This window comes from Schistocerca gregaria, chromosome 6, assembly GCF_023897955.1.
Source record: "Schistocerca gregaria isolate iqSchGreg1 chromosome 6, iqSchGreg1.2, whole genome shotgun sequence".
NCBI classification, from domain to species: domain Eukaryota; kingdom Metazoa; phylum Arthropoda; class Insecta; order Orthoptera; family Acrididae; genus Schistocerca; species Schistocerca gregaria.
Window position 1 is genome coordinate 227084349 of NC_064925.1, and position 23859 is coordinate 227108207.

At 37.4% G+C, this 23859-nt stretch overlaps 1 protein-coding gene across 2 annotated transcripts in view; it reads right to left on the reverse strand.

Moving 5' to 3' along the window:
• LOC126278623 (uncharacterized) overlaps positions 1-23859 on the reverse strand; it is a 195412-nt gene that overhangs the window by 20466 nt on the left and 151087 nt on the right. For both annotated transcript variants that reach the window (XM_049978862.1, XM_049978863.1), the window contains 3 exons: positions 23549-23658; positions 9759-9905; positions 1447-1720 (listed from right to left, as the gene is read on the reverse strand). In XM_049978862.1, coding sequence (XP_049834819.1) covers positions 1447-1720; positions 9759-9905; positions 23549-23658 — 531 coding nt within the window. The remainder of the gene's footprint in view (positions 1-1446; positions 1721-9758; positions 9906-23548; positions 23659-23859) is intronic.

A 23859-nucleotide genomic window follows, 5' to 3' on the forward strand; every position in this document is an offset into this window, starting at 1 on the left:
AATGTTCACCACTAATTAGGCAGCAAGGAAGTTCTCAATAAAAACTCTAGACCTACTGGTAAGGGACAAACTAAAAACAACTGATGAAGTAAAATCACACTTTTCCCATTTAAAAAACGTAAACTGATTAAAAATATTTTATTGTTTTAATTATTCATTTTCTATGACTATCTTCTTCCTATAAGCCTTTTTCTACTTGGAGTCACTGTTCATGTGCTTTTAATTATTGTGATATGTTAAACTTGATTTAATTTCTTCTCTTTTGTCATCTTTCATTTTCATTCGTCTTATTACATTCATTATTTCTCTTTCTTATTTTGCTTGAATTTTGTTTTACTTATTATCCCTGCTTTTGCTCAAATCATCATCTGTGTTATTTTGTCTCTATTCCAATAAGAATATATATTTTGAATGTTTGTGTGACAATTTCTTTCAAAAAATATCTAGATCTTGTAATAAAAAATATATTGTTGACACCACTTCACAGTCAATATAAATAGATTATTCCATCTCTTGCTTTTTAACTGACAGATCAGCATTTTCAAACACTTAAATATCTTGATAAATAAACAGAAATAATTAAAAACACAAACACAAAGAACCCAAGTGGAAGAAGAAACATAGCAATAAAAAATAAGAGCAACTGATGAAGTTAGTAAACTGATTAAGATGGTATGACAATGGAGTATAAATAAAAAAGTGTGTAAACCAAGTAAGCGAATAAAAATAGTGATCAGAGTCATTTCAATAAGGATTTTAAAATAATTTATTATTATTATTATTATTATTATTATTATTATTATTATTGCTTGCCAATTAGGGCATTCCAGGGTGAATGGCGGCAGGGTGTGATTCTTTGGACCTTAACCTACATCACCATACAGATTGTTTCAAAAAGTCGATCCCACAGCTGGGGACCTCTCATTGTAAGTATTATAGCTCAAAGTCATTTCAGAAAATGCGGCAACCTTGTGTCATGTTAAGCATTGTTTAGCCTGTAAAACGTATTACTTTTGTCTTTCCACAAATATGTTGCACTACTGTGTGTCGTTCATCTCCAGTGTGCCACCCAGCTGTGATAACTGAACTGAGAACCAGAGACTGTGAAGGTTTGAAGTAAAATCACTGTTAAGTAAAATCACTGCCTTGTTTCCTGATCCAATCATCTGTGGTACAGAGTCTGTGCATCCGTGCATGACTACAGAATGAGTAATTATTCCTTCAAAGCTAAATTAAAATTGTGAATGAATGCACTTTATTTTCAGAAATACTGGTGTATTTTGAAACACTAAAATATTAATACAGAATACAATGGATTCCGTGATGTAACACCTCTCACAACAAACATTCTATTCAGTGCAATCCCTTTCACTTTGTAAGAGAAGCTAAAATTTAAAAGTAAACTGATACTCGAACATGAGCAGAAATTGTGCAGAAAATAATTACCTCAAGAAATGCCTGAAAAGCACGCCTCATCCTAATTCGGCGCACTACTTCTGAAAGCACATTCATTTTCTCAAATGTAATTTGTCTCCATGCCTTCCAGTACTTCCTAAGCAAAAGACGAGAAGCAAAAGCAGAGGCTTGAGCTTGCTTCTGACGACTTTCAGCAACAAGAGCACGTAGTGGATCCAGCAAAAGTCGACGGGAAACTTTCCGTTTATATTGTGTCCACACGAGTTCATGCAGAGCACGCACTCTTTCTCTTTCAGCCTCCAACCTAAACAAGTTACACACCGTATCAACTCTGTGAACAACTGTACCTCAGACTTTTAAAGGAAACTACAAGTTGGAGTGAGGCAAAAGATGCAGTATGAAAATCTTGTTTACAATCAACATAATTATTTTGTATGCAGTAACGTAACAGACTCAAGAATTATACTACTTGATACATCTAATTAGTACAGAACTTAATACTTTTATTGTGTTATTATTATTATTGTTAATATGTGACCATAATTCACACTTTTGTCTCATTATTCAATATTGTGTGAAAGAATTATGAATTTTGTGACTACCAACAATAAAAACATGCAGTTGTTAAATGTATAAAATTTTACAAGGCATATTTTCAAGTTTGGGATTGGCTGAAGCAAGATGGTCATATTTAGAGAAGAAGTAGTCAGACTTATGTGGTGCAGTTGTTCTCATGTAAATTTAATGGTTAGGCTGTTCTACAAATGCACTTAGTAATATTTAGTTTGATTACCGAAATTGTACACAGTACTATACATCACGACTGTTAAATTATTAATAAATTAATCTGATGCTGCAAATAATGTGAGTATAACACTGAAGTTTTTTAAACAAAGTAGTTAAAACACTTAAGCACCTTAGCAGTAATTTGCATATTTGTACATTAATGTTAAAGAGACCTATTTTATGAGAGCATTCCAAAAAGTAAAGCCTATAATTTCTTTTATGTGACAGCTCTCTAAACTTTATAAATGAAACAAATGTTATTAACATTCATCTTTATTCTTTATGTCTACATATTTGCAGCCATCTGCCACAAAGGGCTGACTCTCCATGCTTTTTAAATAAGACTAACGTTATTAACATTCCACATCTTCATTCTTCATGTCCATATATTTGCATCTGTCTGCCACTAGAAGGCTCCAAGTTGTAGAGTGTAACATGGCAGTATGTGATGTTACTATGGTGGTGCTTGAGTATGCTGTAATCAAGGTTCAAATTTGAAGAATTTGTCCACACATGCACCATGCAATACAGAACAAGTGCCGAGGATTACTGTCAAAAAGTGTCCCCCTCCCACGCTATTGCTGGACCTCATGTGATGAATGTGACCAAACAACTCTTACAGGAATTTCACTGGGATGCATTTGATCATCCTCCATACAGCCCTGACCTCATTCCTAGCAACTTTCATCTCTTCTTAACCTAAAATCTGTCCTTAGTGGTCAACACTTCAAGAATGATGACAAGGTAAAAGAACATGTTACCACATTGTTGAATACACAGGCGGCAACCTTTTATTAAGAAGGAATACAAAAACTTGTGCCACCCTATGACAAGTGCCTACAAAATTTCAGAAGCTATGTAGAAAAGTAGTTTAACAGTTGTAGAGTTTTGAACAATAAATATTTTTTCTGTATCTGTACATGTTTGTTTTATATAACCAAATGGAACTTACTTTATGGACTATCTCTTATTTAAAGAAAAAACTTACAAGTTGCGGTATTCACAAAATCCTTGACAATTGCTTTAATTTCAATACAAAGACAGTGTTCAACCATAGTTCAACAGTAACCAAAAATAAATTGGTTAGTCTACTTTGCAACAATGTCAATATGATGAGTGCCCATTTAAAATAGTGATGCCTGAGTGTTTAGAAGCCTGCCACTCATATGACAGGGATCTGACACTCATAAGTAATACAATTATCAACTTATTAGTTTTGATTACAAATTAATAATTAACTTAGTGACTGATCATAAACTCAGCCTTTGGTGCCACCCTGGTGCCAGTGCCGGAGTGCAATGCACCTATTGCATCCCAAGATAGGGTCCCCTCCAGTTACTGATACTCTAGGTGTAACTGAGCTTGTATTTATTCTTGCAACACAATTCAGTGCAATGAATATTTCATATCTGTGTAAGGAATTGCCCAAAAAAATTATCCATTTTGGCATGAATTAATGATAGTATGCAAAATAAACTAATTTTCTTATGCTTTCCTGACCAAAATTGGCAGCAACACTTCAAAGTATGTGTTGCTGAGCTTAACCATTTGATAAGCTCTTTGGCAAGTGATTTCAAATTCAAGTACTGATAAATACGCATATTAAAGACTTTTGAGCAATCAGTTTTTTTTTTTTTTTTCCCCCGTGCAATATTGTTATTGACGATGGTATATCTTGCTTGAGTTAAATTTAATGAGTAGCACTTTTTCTAAGTGATAAACCATGCACTGAGAACCAGTCAATAATACTTCTGACTATTTCATTTACTGTTCCTTCTGTAGTTGCACATCTGTTGGGCTTATTATGATACTCATATCATCAGTAAATATCACTATTTCTGCTTTATAACTGCAAGATGGCAGGCCATTAACATTTAGCAAGGGCTAAGTCCTAGAATTGAATCAATTTGTCACAGTTCAGAACAAGATGTATCATGGGAGTTACATACACATTTACTTCCTATCTGTTAAATATCAAGTGAAACACTTACTTATTGTATCTCAAAGATCATAAACCTTAACTGCCTAAGAAAAATTTATTAGAACCTTGAAGTTGCTCATATGATCAACCATATTAAATACATTACCTTTCATAAAACTTTGGAGAAGGAAGTTAATACTGAAATGCATCAATAGTTATTAATATCAGTTCTATTATCTTTGTTAAAGAACTATTAAACTATGGCATACTTTTTCTGGAAAGCTATCTCATGAAAGTTATGCATTAAGTATATGGCTGGGTACAGTACTATAACTCTAGTATAAGAACATGATTAGTATTTAGCCTGAAATGTTATCAACCCCATGATGATTCTTGCTTTTAAGAGAGAGCAAATTATTTTCCTGGTAGACAAGGGAGAAGTTGTAATGATCTCAAACTGATTGGGTGCTTGTGATACTAATTGTCACAGACAGGTACTGCAAAATTTATCTTTTGAGCTTACAACACCGAGTTTCTCAGTTACATTTAGAAAGTAATTGTTAGACACCTGCTATATGTTTGGTGTCATGAACTGTCTAGTTAATTAAAAGAGAAATAAAAAAGTCTTTCTGGTAACAAGATGATCTAATAATTACATTTCTTATTGCTTTGTTTTATTTTCACAATTTTTAATCTGTGGAATTACATGTAAGCTGTTTATTTTATTGCATTTCTTATCAATCACTAAAAATATCTTCTAAAATATAAAAGCAGTTTCAATCTGTATTTATCCTGCCTAATTTGTATGGCTGTCTCTTTCTGCCACATGGTACTCTAATGGCTTTTGTTATTGAAAAGTTCACAGTTTTTACTTGAAAAACAGCTTATTAAGGCAAATAAATTTACTGAAAGATGCAGTAAATTTAAAATGTACATCCTTTGTCTCATATACTTCATTTCAGCTGATTCTGTGTTAGTTCCTTCAACAGCTATCTGTTGTGAACTCAATATAACTAGTTAATGGATGGTCTAGAATTGTCATGTGTGTACAAAATAGTTTAACAAATAGTAGTAATATGTTGGACAAGTACTACACGATTTGGAGGAATGCATTCAAATGAATTAAATCATAGATCCCCAGAAGATTCAGTTCAAAAGATAGATATTTCATGAAATTATCTCAAGAATAATTCAGGCAATAGCACTGGGCACCATAAAGGAATAGTTAAGCATTTTGGTAGCAGCATTGGCAATTTGTATCTGTTTTCTCTGACACATATGTGTATTTATTACGCTTACAGACTTCTCCCCTTGTGCCTAAACTTTCTCCATCTTTAATTTATATTGAACAACAGCCTGATTTTACGATCTTCAGTCATGGATTCAGTGAATGGGACCTATGAAACAAATTTAGAAGGCTGTGACGGTAAAAAAAAATGGAACTTATAAGAAAGAAAGTTAAATTGTTTATGTGATAATATCAAAATTATGTTTTAGACTGCTCATTTCTTTTGTAAGCGAAACAATCACAGGCAAGCAATACAATGAATGCAAGCTCTGTGAACAGAAAGCACAGATTCATTTACAGCAAATTATTATTATGCACATACTTGTCATTTTATAAAAGCAGTGAAGGAACAGGTAAACTATTTTATAACATGCAGTAATTTTACATAAATTAAGCTGCCAGTAATACTTACCACATACAGACAGAAGAAGCAGTCATGACAGCTACATATAATAAGGTTGAATACACATATTAAAAGATGCAACTTGAATTTCCATACAACATTAAAGCAAGGTATTATGCTAAACCAGAGGTATTCAAACTGTGCATCACAGCTCACAGGGGTGTCATAGTCATACAGTAGGCATGTTGTGGCCTTAGCACAGGGGCATCACAGTGGTTTCACAAAAATAATGATTTAGTTTCTTTGGTTGCTAAGTAAAGGAATAATGTGTACACAACTCATTTATTTCTTGTCAGTAATAATCAGTTTGTAGGTTAGTTTTGTCAAATGCAGATCATTTTTAATTGTTGTTTGTTTTCAGTTACTAATGTTTCTCTCTCAGCATTGACAAATTTAAAATTTAAGTACAGAATGTGGTATTTCAAATGCAGTTGATCACTGAGAGATAATGCTGATACTATTGTCCATTCACAAGGCACAAGGAAAGCAACAATGCAGCTGCACATAGATGACTACCAACATAAAATTGGCTTGCTGATAAAGGCTCCAGCAAGCACAAGGACTGAAAGTTGACAATGAACAGGAAAATTCTCTCTCTTGTGAAGAACACAGCCTACCAGAGGAAGTTGATAAGTGGCTGTATCCTATGGCACAAATAATACTACAATTGTATGGACTTCCCAAAGTCCAGAAGGAAGTGTCGCTCTGTTGACAATACTAGACATCATCAACTCACACAATTATGAGCTAGTCAAATATCTATTGATGCTTTTAAAACTCCTCATCAGACACTGCTGTCACCACATGCAAAACACATCCAATGTTATGGAAATAAATAAGAACATGCGACAACAAGGGGATGACCTGCTCATAAGCTTTGGCGCTGTATTATTCTTCACAGAAGTACCTCTGCAAGATTCTCTAGTGCTCCTTACTCAAAATTTTGAGCGACAAATAGTTAAACTTTTTGAACATGCGCTAAGGACCACCTAATTCAAAGGGAATGAAGAGTTTTATGAACAGATAGATGGCGTGTCCACGGTATCCCCACTGGTCCTTGGATTGAAAAGCTCTACAAGGAATACTTTGAGGAGGTGGCCCTTCAAACTTCTTACCATAAACTGAAATACTTCGTCCACTATGTCAACAATACTTCTGTGGTGTATGAGCATGGCAGACAGGCACTGGATGATTTTGGACTAACTCAACAGCATCCATCAAAACATTCCAATCACTATGTGAATAGAGGAGAATGGTTGTCTCCCTGTATTTGAAATATTAATAAAGAAGAAAGCAGATGATACACTAAACACTGCAATACAAAGGAAGAAGACAACAAAGGCTGTACCTGCTTGAAATTAACTGCCACCATCCACTGCAACAGTAGACAGTGCTAACCACACTGGTACATAGGACATGCGTCTTACAATAGTTGAAGGATGGACTTCACAACAATGGGCTCAGTGAAGCACAGAGTAGTACGCTTTCAAGAGGAGAAAAGATGCAGAAACTCTGGAGAAGACGAAGAAGACAATGAGACTTGCTTCCCTTCCTTATTTGAGACCACACTCGGCCAAAATTGCAAGGCTGCTTGAAAAAGCACAACCTTCTGCCCACTTCTTAAGCAAAAGAGTACAGCAGCTCTGCAAAGGACTCACTGAAACTGACTGTGCCTTGAATATATAGCATCTCTTGTGAATGTGACCACAATAGATCTGGCAAATGCATAACGGAATTTTGAGCACTGTCAGTAAGGAGCACATCAGGCATGTATGAATGCGACACAAGGGAAATCAGTGATAGCCGAGCTCAGTATAAAGGAAGACTGCACTTTTGATTTTCATAACACCAAGATGCTACGCTGAGCAACTGGCTACTGGGACAGCATTATAAAGTAACCCACAAAAAATAAGGATTCATAAGAACCTGGTCAATAAGGACAAAGCATACCAACTCAGTTCAGAATAGAAACCTGTACTAGCAGAAATATGTTGAGAGTGTTCCCAGCACTGTCCAGCATGGCCAATAAGGACAAAACATACCAACTCAGTTCAGAATAGAAACCTGTACTAGCAGAAATATGTTGAGAGTGTTCCCAGCACTGTCCAGCATGCAATACATATCTGGAATACCAAAACATGGATTTGAAGGGAATCTCCCATTCACCCACTACCTCAACTACTACAACCTCACCCCTTTCCCACTGCCAACTGGACAGTGGCCAGCTGGCTGGCCACTGGCAGATGGAGAGGGGACACAACTAGTATAAACATTACAATATCCACACAACAGCAACACTTTGTCAGAAGGCAATGAGTATGACATTCCTCAAAAAGTAGCAGTATTTTAATATTGCTACCTGCCTGAAAACACAAGAGCTTCTCATCAATAGTATACACTGGAAATGTCTACATTCACATATAATTGAAATGTTTGTTTATTGATCATTTAACTGAATTCAGTGATTACTTTCTGAAACACGGTCCAGAAGAAGCTGATCAATACAACTGGATCAAGCATCCTTTCATTACAGAACTTTCATCAATAATTACCAGTGAAGAACAAGAACAATTTATTAATATTTCTTCAAATACCGCATTGGAGTCAAAGTTCATTTCCTCATCACTGTTTGAGGTCTGAAGTTGGCTGAAGCAGAAATATCTCCAAATAAATGAAAAGGCCCTTCAAGTTTTGCTACCTTTTGCAACATCCTATTTTGTGAGGCATATTTTGCAGCACTGTCAGTTGTCAGTACAAAATACAAATAAGCCTGTAAGGACATGTTGTGAGTTGTGCTTGGAGAGCTCAGTCACTACAGCATTTTCCCACAAAAGGCAAAGGTCCTGAGTTAGAGTCTCATTTCATTTCATCTTGGTCCAATACACAGTTTTAATCTGCCAGGAAGTATCGTGTCAATACCTACTCTGCCACAGAGTGAAAATTTAATTCCAGTACAAAATACATATTGGAGAAAGACATGTGACTCACAATTTCCTAACCTGTGCCAAGATTTGAAGAACTGATGATGAAGAATGAAGCCCATCCTTCTCATCAATTTTGTTGCCAGAATAAGATGTAATAACATTAAAAAGTGTTATGTCAACAGCCAATAAAGAAATAGTTACTCTTATTCATTTTTTCTAAACTTAAGTTTATTTACTCCCCAGACTTTTGAGTCAGATGTCATTTGAAAAAAGAGCTGCAGGTCTTTACATTCAGGGAGCCCTACAATCAAAAAGTTTGAAAACCACTGTGCGAAAGTGACTGACCATGGTATGAATACATGAGTGGCGCCAAGCTAGAATAAAGGAAAATTATTTGTTACAGTGGGGTACTAGCAGTATGTTCTCTAAGTGACAGGTACAAGCTGGCTTGTGGTGAAAAGTGAAGGAATTGACAGTAAAATAGCATATTGCCTTGCCAAGCATAGAACTTGACATAATTATGTCGAGACAAACACAGTGCATTTCATTTAACACAATCTCAGTGTAAGGCCATACAGCTATGTAAAGTAGTTCAATTAATTATTTTGAAATACTGAATATTATAAAAATTTGTTCAGACTCTTCCATTACAGATAAAAAGGCAGATTAAAGATTAACATACCATCAACAACAATTAGGAATGATAGCCATTGCAAAACAAAGGGGAAGGATTTTTTTTTTTTTTTTTTACAAAAATCATCCCGGTATTCATGAAACAAGTAAAAACTTAATATGTCTGTACAGGGATCTGACATCACCTCATTCCAACATTCTCATTCTAAATGAAAATTGTGAATCTTTACCACAACTCTATTTTAAACAGTACATCCCAAGTCAAAAATGAGAGAGAGAATGAATATAGATTTGAAAATATAATAACTTGCTATAACTGAAATGGAGTAAATTAATTCAAATAAATTACTAACAAATAAATGTAATCATGTCTCAACATGTCCTTACCTCATTTGTTCAGCAGCAGCCTGTTGTTCCTGCTGCAGCCTCTTTGTTTCTAGTCGTAGTTTGATTGCTTCTTTCCTCTCCTGAGCACGGCGTATGCTCTCAGTGGCAATGAGTCTTGTTGGTTGTAGAACCCAGAATGGCACTTTTCTGGAATGGTAATAATAATAATAATAATAATAATAACATAGTTGAAACCAATGAAACAGATGATAACTATTCACATTTCAGCCAAACTATGTTTTACTGTTATTGCTACATAAGCAACAAAATAAGTTAGAATGTCTTATACAACTCAAGAAGTCCTTATGATAACAAAAAAATGAAAATTTTAAAAAAAACTACATGTACACTGTATGCCATTAGAACTGGAACAGCATGGAGGTTGCATACAACAAACTTCAGATTGGCATGAAGTATATTACATGCTTGGATATGTAAATTTCAGTGGAATCGCACAAAGCAGGTGCGAGTAATGCTATCTATATACTACCTATAAGGAATTTCATGCACTGGATTTCTCAATTAAAAATCACATTTGGGTTTTGGCTGTTTTTGAGCAGATTGTATTATGTCTAGAGCAAGAAGAAGAAATGTCAGTGTTACAGTGCAGCAGTGGTAGAATCTTTGCCTATCGAGTCTACAGTTAACTGCTTCACGATTTGGTTGGGATCTCATGACTGTCATGTGAAAATGGAATCAGTGGATCAATGACAACCATACCCCCAACCTGATTAGAGCCCGACAGGACATTCATAGTGTTTGCTCGGCCATGCAGGACCACATAATTGCATCATGTAACTCTGAGTCAGTTGTATACAGCAAACAAATGTCCACATGAACAGTGTGAAAACGTCTGGAGCACTATGAATCACCAGCATGCGGACAGTGGTGCTCTTAATGACAACACCAGAAGCAGGAATGGACCATGACATGTTTTTTAGACGGGTCCTGATTCTCCATAAAGCATAATGATGCATGTATACATGTATAAGGGCTCAGACGAGAATGAATGTCACCAGACTGCACTTATTATCATCATATGGGCACAGCAGCTGGCAAGAGGTGCTACTGAATACACAAAATGTTTATCTCTTTTTTGCATAGTTGCTAATTTGGAAACATTTATGGTATTCTAAAATTTGTGGCCTGTGCCCCACCTTTCAGGTCTCTGTGATAATTTCTAATAGTAATATAATGCAAGATGGCAGGTTTCCAATGCTGTCCTGACCTATATCAATACAGAAGGAGTTTGACTGATGCCATGGCCAAGATATTTTCCAGGTCTCTCATCCATTTAAAACATCTGGTTATTGGTTGCTGAGAGACTGGTATGCCACTATCTGGCAGCCACTATGACTGATGAACTGTAGCACAAAGTTGGAGCAGTATGGAGCAACATCCATGCACCTGTCCCCCAAGTTCAGTGTGACTTGAATCCCAGCTGGTTTGAATTGCTGTGGGCACCAGAAGTGGTTTCTCTGTGTACTAAATCCTTTCTAATCTGTAAACGTCAAATATGTAACATTTTATTACCCCTATCCTTCCAGGTGTTGAAATTTTAATGGCTAGCAGTATGTGTGTGTGTGTGTGTGTGTGTGTGTGTGTGTGTGTGTGTGTGTGTGTGTGTGTGTGTGTGTGTGTGCAGTACAACTTGATTATCCTTAACATATTCTTCCAAAAAAAAGCTGAAATTAATCCATAAATAATTCTATTTCAGGACATCAGGATATCATACACACCATTATTCTGATCTGCCAAATAAAAACATTAAAGCTTAAAATTTACAAAATACATTGCACAGATGTACATATGCAAAGATTACACAGTTTGAAAGTTTCAGTTAACTTCAGATTCATTTATATATGAATTCAATGCTGTAGTTTATTTTTTAATCATTTTAAATTTGTTGTACATTACTTAATAATCTCAAACTGAAATGCTTGAAAAGAGAGAGAGAGAGGATAGTTGTGAATTTAGCATTTGTGTAGGGCATAAAGATACTGTAGAAACTTCCATTTATTTTGCATGAAGAACTCTTCTACTGTGCAAAATGCATTTTGCATGGAAACTAACAAATCCATCAGGCAAGTAGTCATATAAGTAGACAATGACAATTTTCTTAAGAGTGCAGATGTATACTGCATGAATTTGAGCAACAACTACAGCTTCTTAGAGAAAGGACACACTTTATGAAAAATGTAATATTTCCTATAAATATTCTTACATCATTAATGGATCCAGTTTTCCTTTACAATTGTGGCAAGGAGATATACTGTGAGAGCGAAAATAAAGTATTAATAACACATGTAGTACATGTATCTTGAACAATCGAGAGAGAAGTTTATTCAAAGCAGAGGAAAAGTAAACCTCAACAATCCTGCAAACTTGTTCACATTACCATCAAAGAAGAAAACCCATTCACAGCACACAACAAACAGATGATCCTGTCAACAAATCAAAGGCAGTTTGGAGCATCATTAAGCTGAAAATGAATAAAACCTGATAACATTGCTTCAAGATGAATTAATTCAGTTATTTTGTTCTAACAGTGGCAGAACACACAAGGACTACAAATGGAGCACTGACAGCAGAGTCATTAGATCTACTTAGACAGGTACTGCATATTTCTTTAGATAACTGAGAAGAATATGGATATGATTATCTTTCAACCTACTGAAATCTTGTGTTCACAGGATAGAGTCCAAATCCAATTAAACTCAATCAGTCAGTCAGTAACTGTGTGTTTCTGAAATACCGAAATATGCAACAGTAACATCGATCTTTAAAAGCTGATATGAGGAAGTGCCCATGAATTGGAATTATCTACTCCTCCTTTGTCCATTCCCATAAATTTTTTAGGTGACGTTGTGTAATGGAGTACAGAAAGTGTTTCTGATGAAAGTCTTTCAATAAATGCTTTGTCTGACTTTGGCAAAGGATCCTTTACAGAAAAAGTGAAACAGGATATCATAAACTCAGTTCTCATGGAATTTGCTGTGTCCGATCATACTCATGTGGGTTTTCTGTGGCTTTCCTAGATCACCTCAGGCAAATCCCAGGCTGATTCCACCATCAAAACCATGTCAACCATCTGCCCTATCCTTATGGAGCATACTCAAGCACTCTGCAAACTCTGCAAAAAAAAAAAAATTCTCAAAGCTCAAGAGAGCAAGGCTGTAGGCATGTATCATAAATTGCGGGACTGGGTGTCCAAACCCAACAAACAACAAGAGATGGAAGCTCTGCAGACCACAGAAAATGCTGGCTAGGCTTAGCAATTGGACTCACCTGCTTTTAGCCCATTATGATGCTTCAAACTGTCCCATGATTCTGAAACAGGACATTCATTTCAAGAAGATGGAGTTGATAACAGTTAAACTGTTAGTAAAGTGTATCCTGTGGCAGAAGGGGAAACCAGGAAGCAGAAGGCTGACTGAACTGGAGCAAAACATTTTTGTATCAGTCCATCTTTACTCATATTGGCAGGTAGAGGAGTAGTACATTCCTTGTCTCCCATTTTGGATGTATGCACCAAATACATTTAACTGTTTCCAGTTAGGATAACAGAGATACCTCTCTGGTAAGCTGCCTGAGACACTATGCAGAATGTTTTGGTAATCCTAAAGGTGTCTCTCTGGACAATAATTGACTGTTCACCTCCTAAATTTGGATCAATGTGACGCAAAGTGAGGATCACCATACAGTGGATGACTGTTTATCATGTGGTGGCAAATCCGACAGAAAGGTATTTCTGAGAAATTAGAACACCGGCTCGTTTACACTTTTCAGATAAACATACAAAATGTGCATAATACTTCCCACAGTTCATAACTATTATTAATTGTTTAATTCTTAACACCACTAGTTACCCAACTGCTGAGCTGGTGCTGAGCAGATTCGCAAGGAAACTGAGAAGCTCTTAATTACCTTTTCCACCAAATGTGGGTTTGCAAATGAAGTTAAAGATAGCCTTATAGTGCACAGGAGTAAACAAAGCATTGGAAATGGAATGTCATGAATGAATGGAGTGGCATGAGTGAACAGTAAAAAGTCTATGATTAATGTTGGTGATTTAGTGCTAGTCTGAAACCATTAAATAGTTGGAGCTAGTGGAGAAAAAAATCTGAAAGTTTTACCTTTAGTTTTATGGTCCATCTACTGTTGAGTGGTCATTCTTTTCTTGAAGTAGACCCTATCACAAGCACTGAAAGGGGCAAGATGGAAACGATATGCGAACTGTTCTTCTGGTGACAGTAAATATCATCCAGTGACAGCCTGTGCAAGGCAGATTTTTAACAGCACACACCTCCCACCAAATACCATCCAGAGGTAGATTGGATCACGAGATCTATCTGCATCATTGGCCAGCTCTCACTGAGTATGTGAACAAAAATTAGCCAAATACCATGCAGACAGTGAGTAGAAAAACAAACAGCACTTGTGGTGGTATACATTGTTATTCAAGGAAGCTACATTTCCCATTTCGATTCTACTGTGGCAATGAAAAATGGTCAAATAGAAACCTTAATTCATGGTAGTAGTGGCAGAGGAAAGATGACATGTGGTGCACATATTTTTTTATTTACATACAGACACGAAAAGCTCATGTAAGTGCAGTACACCTACAAGGTATGACAGAAGGTGAGTGTTTTACTGGTGGGAAGGAACTGTTTACATTTTGACATAGCAACTTTAGGGTGCCATAGATGCCAGGGAAGGAGAGGTCAAGATGACAATGGCTGTTGTTAAGACAGAATAAAAAGGAGATTGTACAGAATTACTTACTTAATTACTTACTTCTTAACTTTGGGATACTAATAATCTGCCTGTCAATGAGTTTAGTTATTATGAGCTTAAATGTGAATATTTAATTGATATGTTAAAGTGTTATGGGGACTGTTAAATACAGAAGTATTTTGAAATGAAGTGGCTACACAATGTCGTAGCTAATGGCCAGCAAACATAATCTTCCGTTATCACAGCTCTTTCCTGAAGATGATGAAGAAGTTCAAAACAGTTATGACTGACATTGCATATCAAGACCACAACTCGAAGGAGCAACAGATTTAAAGGTCAAGGTTGTTACAAACAAACAACTAATAGACCACATTCATGGAACTGATGCCCTGGTTAAATACTCTTCAGCAGCCAATATCAGCAGTTACATTCCACACTTGACACACAGACTGAAGACTGGACGACTAGTTCTTCCATGCATGTTACCAGTCACAAACCAGCTGCAGAATCAGATACTGAGAGAAGAGGGAGTTCAGATTAACACATAATATTATGAAAATATTATTAAAATAAAAGGAGAACCAGTAATAGAAGTACATTAAGGATGGAGACAAACCAAGTGGCACCAATTTTGTGAAAGTTTCAGAATGCCAAAAGAAAGAAAAAAATTAAAGGTGGAAAGGGATAACTTGGCCAATAACTAAAGTCAAGCTAAAATGTGAGAATGTGGGAATAATACATTGTTCAGCTGAGCACATCATCAAACATGAATCACTGCCAGTTTCATCAGCAACAGATAAAAAGCTAAGGGAAGATAACTTACAAACATATTCTGAAGAAACTTTGTGTTGCAGGGCATACTGTCTAATAGCAGTCCTGGAGTTGCTGCACTACAATAATTTTAGTGCAACAAAAAGGAGACCACTTAGTATTCTCAAACTCCACTGAGATAGTGTGGTTCAGCCGAGTGTAGATGCTAAAGGAAAGGAGAGTTTATATGTTTATTTTGGTTGTAGCATTTGTTTTGTGGGAATCACACCTGGAGCCTAAGATAATCTGCACACAGCTGAGCACTGTTGGCATGGTTTGGCAAATTAAACTAAGAGTACCTTTGCAAGGAAGCTACACTTCATTAGCCAAAAATGGACTACAGCAAAGGATTTACTTAATGCAGAAATGGATGGATGTAAGATGGACTCTTCCAGAACCCCAGGAGACAGGCAAACTGACCTCAAACATGTGAGTAGTTCTTTCAGTTTCACCTGCATACATGGCCCCTAGCCTCAGAGGGATGCAGTAGTAAGCGGCTGACAGCTGGCACCCAGCAACCACAACATGCTGAAGAGGCATGGGATCAGCAGAAAACAACCAGCTTTTGCAACCCCTCCCCAACAAAGCCAGCTAATCATATGGTCACACCACCTGGCCAATAACCCCTCCACAGAGTAAACACTGCTGTGTCTGCAACCTGCAACACCCAGCGTCTAAGAGCAGTCTCTCAGGAAGGACTGCAAACTAAAAAAAATAGCTATGTGTAAGACAGCGGGAATTGATATGAGTAAATGAGAAAGAAATGGATAAAATAGTTGTTAAGAGAGGTGTGAGAAGTTTCCACTTCATTTTAATACTTATGTGACAGATGTGTAAATGAAGCCTTACATAATATCTGTAGAATAAATTTATGAGGAAAGAGAGTGCAAGTTATTAAATAAGATGATGATGATTGTAGCTTCACAGTGATGACACCACCTCCATCCTAGGTGAACTCTACAATTAATTATGATGAGAAGGGGATAAACTGTGACCTTCTTCAGTGTCCAGTCTATTTGATGTGACACAGTACTGCATTATGCTTACTTGACAGAAGTAATGACAAGCAGGTGAAGACTGTGTAAACATCCAATGAAAAACCTCTTGATTTATGAAGGCTAAAGACAAGTTATCCATTTACAAAATTAGGATAACGCTAGAGAGTGTTGGTGCACAGCTCAATTGGAGGCCCCTCAGGGCTATTATTATGGCACAAAACTCTCTTTCACATCCACTGCATGCAACAATTTAAATCTGAGAAGACACTTGGGAAAATACTGATGTCAGTTAGGCTTAAATTAAGAACATAAGACAGAGAAGATTTGCTGGTGCTAGAAGGATTAAATTCTTAGAAAGACTAAAATAATTTGTTGGATATATCAATGTGGAGGTGGAACACTTGCACCTCATGGCGGTTTGCACAGCACTGATGAAGACATAGATGTACTTACTGCAGTGAGAGGCTCTCCCTCAACATTCACATCCACACATCAACACAAAGCTGATATGATTATCAAAATTCATCGCAAAATCCACATTCTCTTCTGAATCTTAGAACTGTTTTAACAATTATTCCATTACTTACCAGTATCAAGCGCAGAGAGGTATTCAGCAACAGTTCTCTCCTTGGGTTAGCTATGGAACATAGTCAATACATGGGCCAGTGTGAATCCCCCTCCCCACCTCCAAACCATCACCTCACACACACACACACACACACACACACACAAACACACACAGAAGTTGAGTCAGTTCCTTCATCATATTAATTTAGTCAGGTGCCTAGGGAGGGAATTTGATATTTGTTCAATTCAGGGTTAAAGATGGTACAGATTTCTAATATTCTGGACTATAAGCATTAAATGACCAACCAGAACCACTTGGGTTGTAGGTGAATACACTACGGTGTACACATTGTAGTGAGTTTAACGCAAGTGGTGTATGTTTCCATGTGCCATGCATCCATAATCTAAAGAGGACAATGGAGTGTCCAAAATAAAACTGGCCCCATAAATATTTACAATAAAACTGACACTTTTTAATGTACATCAAAAAAGATTCTGGAAATGACCACCATGACACTGATGCAGGGATGAGTTCAATGTTTCAAACTGTGAGACGCCTAGTAGCACCTCTAACTGAGGGATAGTAGCAATAGTGTTTTTAATTTTCCATTGTAACTCTTCCACTGTGTGAGGAATAATCCTGACCCACAATTTTCCCCATAGGTAAAAATCACAGGTAGAGAGATCAGACAGTCAAGATGATCAATAGATTGCACAGTCTCTGCTTGTTGCCCTCTCATCACCAAATATTGTGAGATGTTGCTCTGTCTTGTGGAAAATATCCAAACAGTTATTTATTTTCTGTGATGGGCAGTTCTCCTGTTCATTAGCAAGGGTCAATTCCACATCAGTCTTATGAATACACTGACAGAAATTTTTTTTTGCAACACCATATCAACTCCTCACAGTTTCAGTGACGTCATGTAACAGGGTTACTATCAACTGTATGTTCCTTCTGGAATACTGCAGAAAGACTAGGCAGGAATGTAGACCACTGTATATGATAGCTGGTAGCAGTGGCCAAAAAATGTACAGACATAAGAAGACTGGGCTCTGGATGGCCATGAGGCACTGAGATGGAAGACCATCATATTAGGTGCATGGTGCTGGAGCATTGTACACCTGCAGCAGCAATTTGAGCAACATTTGGCACCACAGAGATACAAAGATCTATTACAAATGGGTTACTTTAAAGACAGCTCCAAGCCAGACAGCCCATAGCTTGAATTCCACTGACCCCAAATCATCATCACATCATTTGTGACTTCAGTGGCATCAAGCAAGAGCTCTTGGAGGGCAGACTGGAGATCTATTGCATGTTCTGATGAAAGCCGGTTCTGCCTCGGTGCCATTAATGGCTGTGTGTTGGTTAGGAGGAGACCAGTAGAGGGGTTGCAACCAACCTGTCTGTGTGATAGACACACTAGACTTATACATGGAGTTATGGTCTGGAGTATGATTTTATGACAGCAGAAGCACTCTCATGGTTATCTCATTTATTCTGATTGCAAAACTGTACATCAGTCTGACAATTCAACATGTTATGCTGACATTCATGAACAGCATTCCAGGTGATGTTTTCCCACAGGATAACACTTGCCCACATAGCTCTGTTGTAATCCAACATGCTCTATAGAGTGTTGACAAGTTGCCTTGGCCTGCTCAATCACCAGATCTGTCTCCAAATCGAACACATAGTGGACATCATCAGAAGACAACTCAAGCGTCATCCCCAAACAATATTAACCATCCGTGTTTGACTAACCAAGTGCAACAGGTATGGATCTCCATTCCATAAACTTAACATCTGGCACCTGTACAACACAAGGCATGCCCATTTGCATGCTTGCATGTAACATTCTGGTGTTTACACATGTTATTAATGTAGCAGCATTTCACATTTGTGATTGCTTGTCTCAAGCTTACATAAACCTGTGATCCTGCAACGTTAATCACTTAAATATGTTATATAGACAAACACATTGCAAAAATTTCTTTAATCTACATTAATTATTTTTTGGTGTTGTGATTTTTTTCTGTCAGTGTATTTTCTGGAACAATTTTATTTTGCCCACCCTGTACTAAGGATTCACAGAATCATTAAAGAACTGTACAATCAGCTCCCATAAATGTACCAATGAGGAATCAGTGTGTCAGTGTGTTGCATCTTTTCCCACTGTGAACCTTTAACTGGTGCTTGTATGGTAACAGTGTTAGCTTCTCAACGAAAAGAAAACCTAGGAAGTGAAACTGCTCCATCATGTTTAATACTTGATTAACAAGGTAAAATTTGAGATGCAGGTCCATATTCCGAGGTCTGCAGGAATTGCACGATGTCGGTATTTAGAGAGGAGAATTGGAACCACCATACAGGACCCAGTGTCAAGGTTTTGAAATGGGTCCCTGGAACTAGAATTTGCCTGCAACCACTGGTGCGGACCAGTAATGTAGGCAGAAGTCATAGGATAATTCCAATATCATGCTAATGAATGTTCTGACTCAGACACACAACAGTCAGAGAGATATGTTTTGAGTGGAGGTTTGGAAGTAATCTCAGCTGCAGTTTAGCCCATACATCTGAAAATGACATATAGGCTCTGATTGATTTTACTGTTCCCAAGATTTCTTTTTTTTCCCTGTCTTATTAAAAAATGAGCCTTCACATAGAATATTTTAATGGCAATTAGGTTTGCCAAGGAAGGATGACCCATAAACCATTAAAGCACTCACATGTCCAGCTTCTTGGTTTCAGCAATCTCTTCTGACCATCATGAAACAAGTTTCCAATGGAGCTACCCTGACGATCAGGGTATTCTCGCTTCTGTAGTGTGCATGATTGTTTACATTCTTTTGGTTAACTTCAAATACTACTTTGGCACTGAAAGCTGACCACTTGGGTTTTCTGTTAGTTAGTAATTAGAAGGGAGAGAATAATGGAAAATAATGACTATAACATAGGTGATTGTGCTGTTCCACTGGAATGTGTGAGTCAGGTTTGTATTAAAAATTGTCAGATGTACAAGGTGCTACCCAAAATTTTCGGGACTGGTACTGCCATCTGTTGAAAACATTACCTTTGGACTAATGGTCACCATCACCCTCAAAGTAGTTCCCATCTGCACGTACACACCGGTCCCAGTGCTTCCACCACTGGTCAAATGTTTTCTGGAAGTCCTGTTTTTGAGGTTGTTTATCACTGCCAGCGACGCTTCTTGAATCCTCCCTAGAGTGTCGAACCATCGGCCTTTCAACTTGAGTTCCAGTTTTTGGAATAGCACAGAGTCGCAAGGTGCCAAGTATGTTGTTTTTTGCCAAAAAGGTCCTGGTGATCAAGGACGTGTGACAGGATGCGTTGTCATGATGCAGCAGCCAGTTCCCTTGATGCCAAAGTTTGGGCGATCGTCGCCACACATTTTCACAGAGCTGTTGCAAAACGTCACATTAGTACGTGGGATTCACTGTTTGCTTGGGTGGGAAGAATTCTTTGTGCACAATTCCCTTGGTATCAAAGAAAATGATGATCATGCTCTTCAGTTTGCTCTTCACCTGTCTCACATTTTTGGGTCTTGGAGAGTCCAGGTGCTTCCACTGGGACGATTGTCGCTTTGTCTCTGGGTCATAACCATAAATATGGCTCTTGTCACCAGTGATAACCCGTGACAAGAAGGTTGGATCATCAGATGTGGTCGGACGAAGATCCGTGCACACTTCAACATGCTGTAAAATCGCCACACACCAAACAGAGTATTACGGAAATCACTGTGGACATGCAACACATCCTCCCAGCTGAATGCCATCCACACACTGACTCATCAGATATGCAGCTCTTGCCACCTAGCAGTGCAAAGACCTACTACTACTTTCCAGATTGCACCACCAGTCCCAAGAATTTTGGATTCCACCTCGTGCTGAAATGTGTTACAGCTCCAGTACTGAGTATGTACACACTGAGTTCTGTAATTTTTCTACAATCTGGCCCCTCCTGGACTTACTTGCACTACCCCACAGTGGATTGTGAGCATTAAATACTTTCACTAGAAAGAAGGATGGGGGAAGTTGTTGCATGAGGCCCTTATTTCTTGGGATTAATCTCCATATTGTTATACTGTTGGAAATCTGAACATGGACTGCAGCTGCTTTTACTATGATGTTTAGGAGCACTTGCTCTACACAGATACCAGAATGTACCAATGCGCAAACCCGCCAGATGATCTGTTCATTAGTATTATTATTCTTATATATGCTAAGTGACATTATAAACGCCTAGTTTCTTGGGCTGCAACAAACACAACAGGATAAGTAGTGTTCAGTATGTGGTGCTCATCTAGGCAGCAGTCAAGGACATTACAGTCCTACTGTTCTAACACTGAAAAAGAAGTTTACCTTAAGCTTCTTGGGAGAGTGTAAACTGATGTTCAAGTTACATCTGCGTGTGAAGTGACATGCCCTCTATATTCATAGCCTCATACCTGAATGGAGTGGGATAAGGGACAGCTAGAGTTACCAAGTCATGTTTCACCTTTGGGTTTTTCTTGTTTTCCCTATGAAGCTTTAGTTCCTGGGAAGGATTTCCTGGCTTTATTTTAGGAACAAAGATGAGTTATTTGCTCTGCACCCTGCAGCCGGTGATTCTTCCTGCCACTGGTTGATGCCAGGTCACAGGTATGCTTCATTCTCAGCATAGAGTAATGTGGTATGTGTTTGCTTTCTTGGAGATGCTGGATAAGGTACAAGGTTGAAAAAGTTTGACTGTTGCTGGATGTTTGGTGGCTGAAGGGTGAGGAGAGAATAGGGAGATAACTTTTTCCTTAGGTGGGCAGTCTCGCTCATTGGGTGGCTTTGGTTTGGCATAGAAAATGTTTTGTCAGAGTAGTATGTAGTGAATGTTTTATAACTAGCCCCATGAAGCATGACACCATATCAACTGGGTGGAGTCTTCCATATTTCTTTTTAGTACCTTTATATGACAGGTGGACAAGTGTTTTATATTCTTCTTCTCTTTTTCGAATACATTGCACATTGGCAAATTACAGAAGGGTTGTTCTTGACTGTTCATACATATTCTGTTTACATGGCATTCCTTTGTGTGTTGCCCTTCCTCACTTCCCATGGATAGGATTGTCGGTGCAGTAAAATGACATACACAGAAACCTTGGGCACTTGAAGCACTTTACAGGTGGAGACATGTAGTGTTTAGCACATAACATCTGTATAATATTACCTTAACTTTTCATGAAGGTTATTTATCTCAAAGACAACAATAAAGATGCCTGTACCTACTCCATTATTCTTCATTCTCACTGGATCCAAGGAACACAGTGAATACATCAGCACACTTAAGTCATTGTGCAGATCCTTAATGGTTTGTAGTGTTATATTCCAATGAAATATGAGCCCCTGACACATTTTCAATCTTCTGTGAGAGGTAAAGGAGTCTGGTACGTCTCCTCATTACTGCAAGACCAAAGTAACTCTGAGATTAATAGAGACCTACTCCTCAGCTTCGCTATAGCTGAAAATTCAGCAAACATATCGTTATGTTTTTTAGCCATAACAAATTATTCATAAGTCTTTGAATGAGCCAGGCACTGGACAAATTACATGACTCCAGTTCTCTTCACTTGGCTCTCTTCCCACTGAGACAGTTGTTGATAAGAATGGGAAGATCATGCAATTGTAATGATGTGAATTAATGTGTTTATCCCAGTCTAATGAGACAGCAGGTTCAGTGTATGCATTACTGTGTGATTGTTTTATCTGTTTCATTGCAAACCATCTGCCCTGATGTCACTCACTCTGACTCAAAGCTCTCACAATCAGCAATATCCTGCCACAGCAATAGCTACGTGGCACTGTAACCATTGGCCACAATCCTAGTATTGCAGATTGGACAGGCACCTTCTCCTCTCCACAGGAAGTTTACAGCTCAAGTTTCAGTCTGATCCCAAAATTGTTAGGTGGTTACAATTGTAGGGGTACATGATGATATCTATCACTAAAGGAAAAATAATAGCAAAGAAAACAAGAGGTATAATACATGGTTTATAGCTCAAGTTTCAGTCTGGTCCCAAAATTGTTAGGTGGTTACAATTGTAGGGGTACATGATGATAACTATCACTGAAGGAAAAATAATAGCAAAAAAACAAGAGGTATAATATATGGTATACTGACTGATCTGAGGGAAGAAATACCTTGCTAGAAGAATCACAAGGAATAAGTCATCATGGAGGACAAATTTCAACTGTAAATTGTCTGATGACACATTTATATATATAATGAAGATGATGATGATGATGACATGCTAGAAAAGGTTAATTGCTACTGCAAATGAGACAGATACTGTAGTTTCCCTGAATGCCTTCTGTTCTATAGAAACATCAGAGATTAAGTTCAAATAAAGTACTGATTTTTGCAAAGTATTCATATATAACATAAACCAGGAACTTGAAACATCTCATAAAATGATTCCTTACTTTAAGAAATATGTTGCAATTATTTTTACAAATGACTAGAGAAATGGCATCTGATGAGATATACAGAAAATCAAGTAACTGATTGAAAACAAGTGCTAAAATGATGCCAGCACCCAGGCTGTTAAGTAATAAATTGAAAGCAAACAGTCATAAAATTTCTGACTTATGAAATATGAGCCCTCCACTCTAGTACCAGTACACTACCCATAAGGTTTCATGTGCATTTCTTCTTTCTCTTGAGACAGGGCAGCCTCTCTCTTCTGTCTTTCTGCACTTAGTTCACGCACTTTGTTCTCAATATGATCGATCATATCCTAAACAGAAAAAAAATGCATTTTAAGTAACAAATACAGTAAATATGTGGTTACATTATTCATGTCTGTTAAACTGGCATGACCAGGTATAACAAACAGGTACATGTTTACCAATTTCATAAAAAACAAGTACCAGAACTTCTAGAAAGCTTTTAAAAGCGCTTGATTTGAAGAACCAGTGGATAAATATCAGGTTTCTTT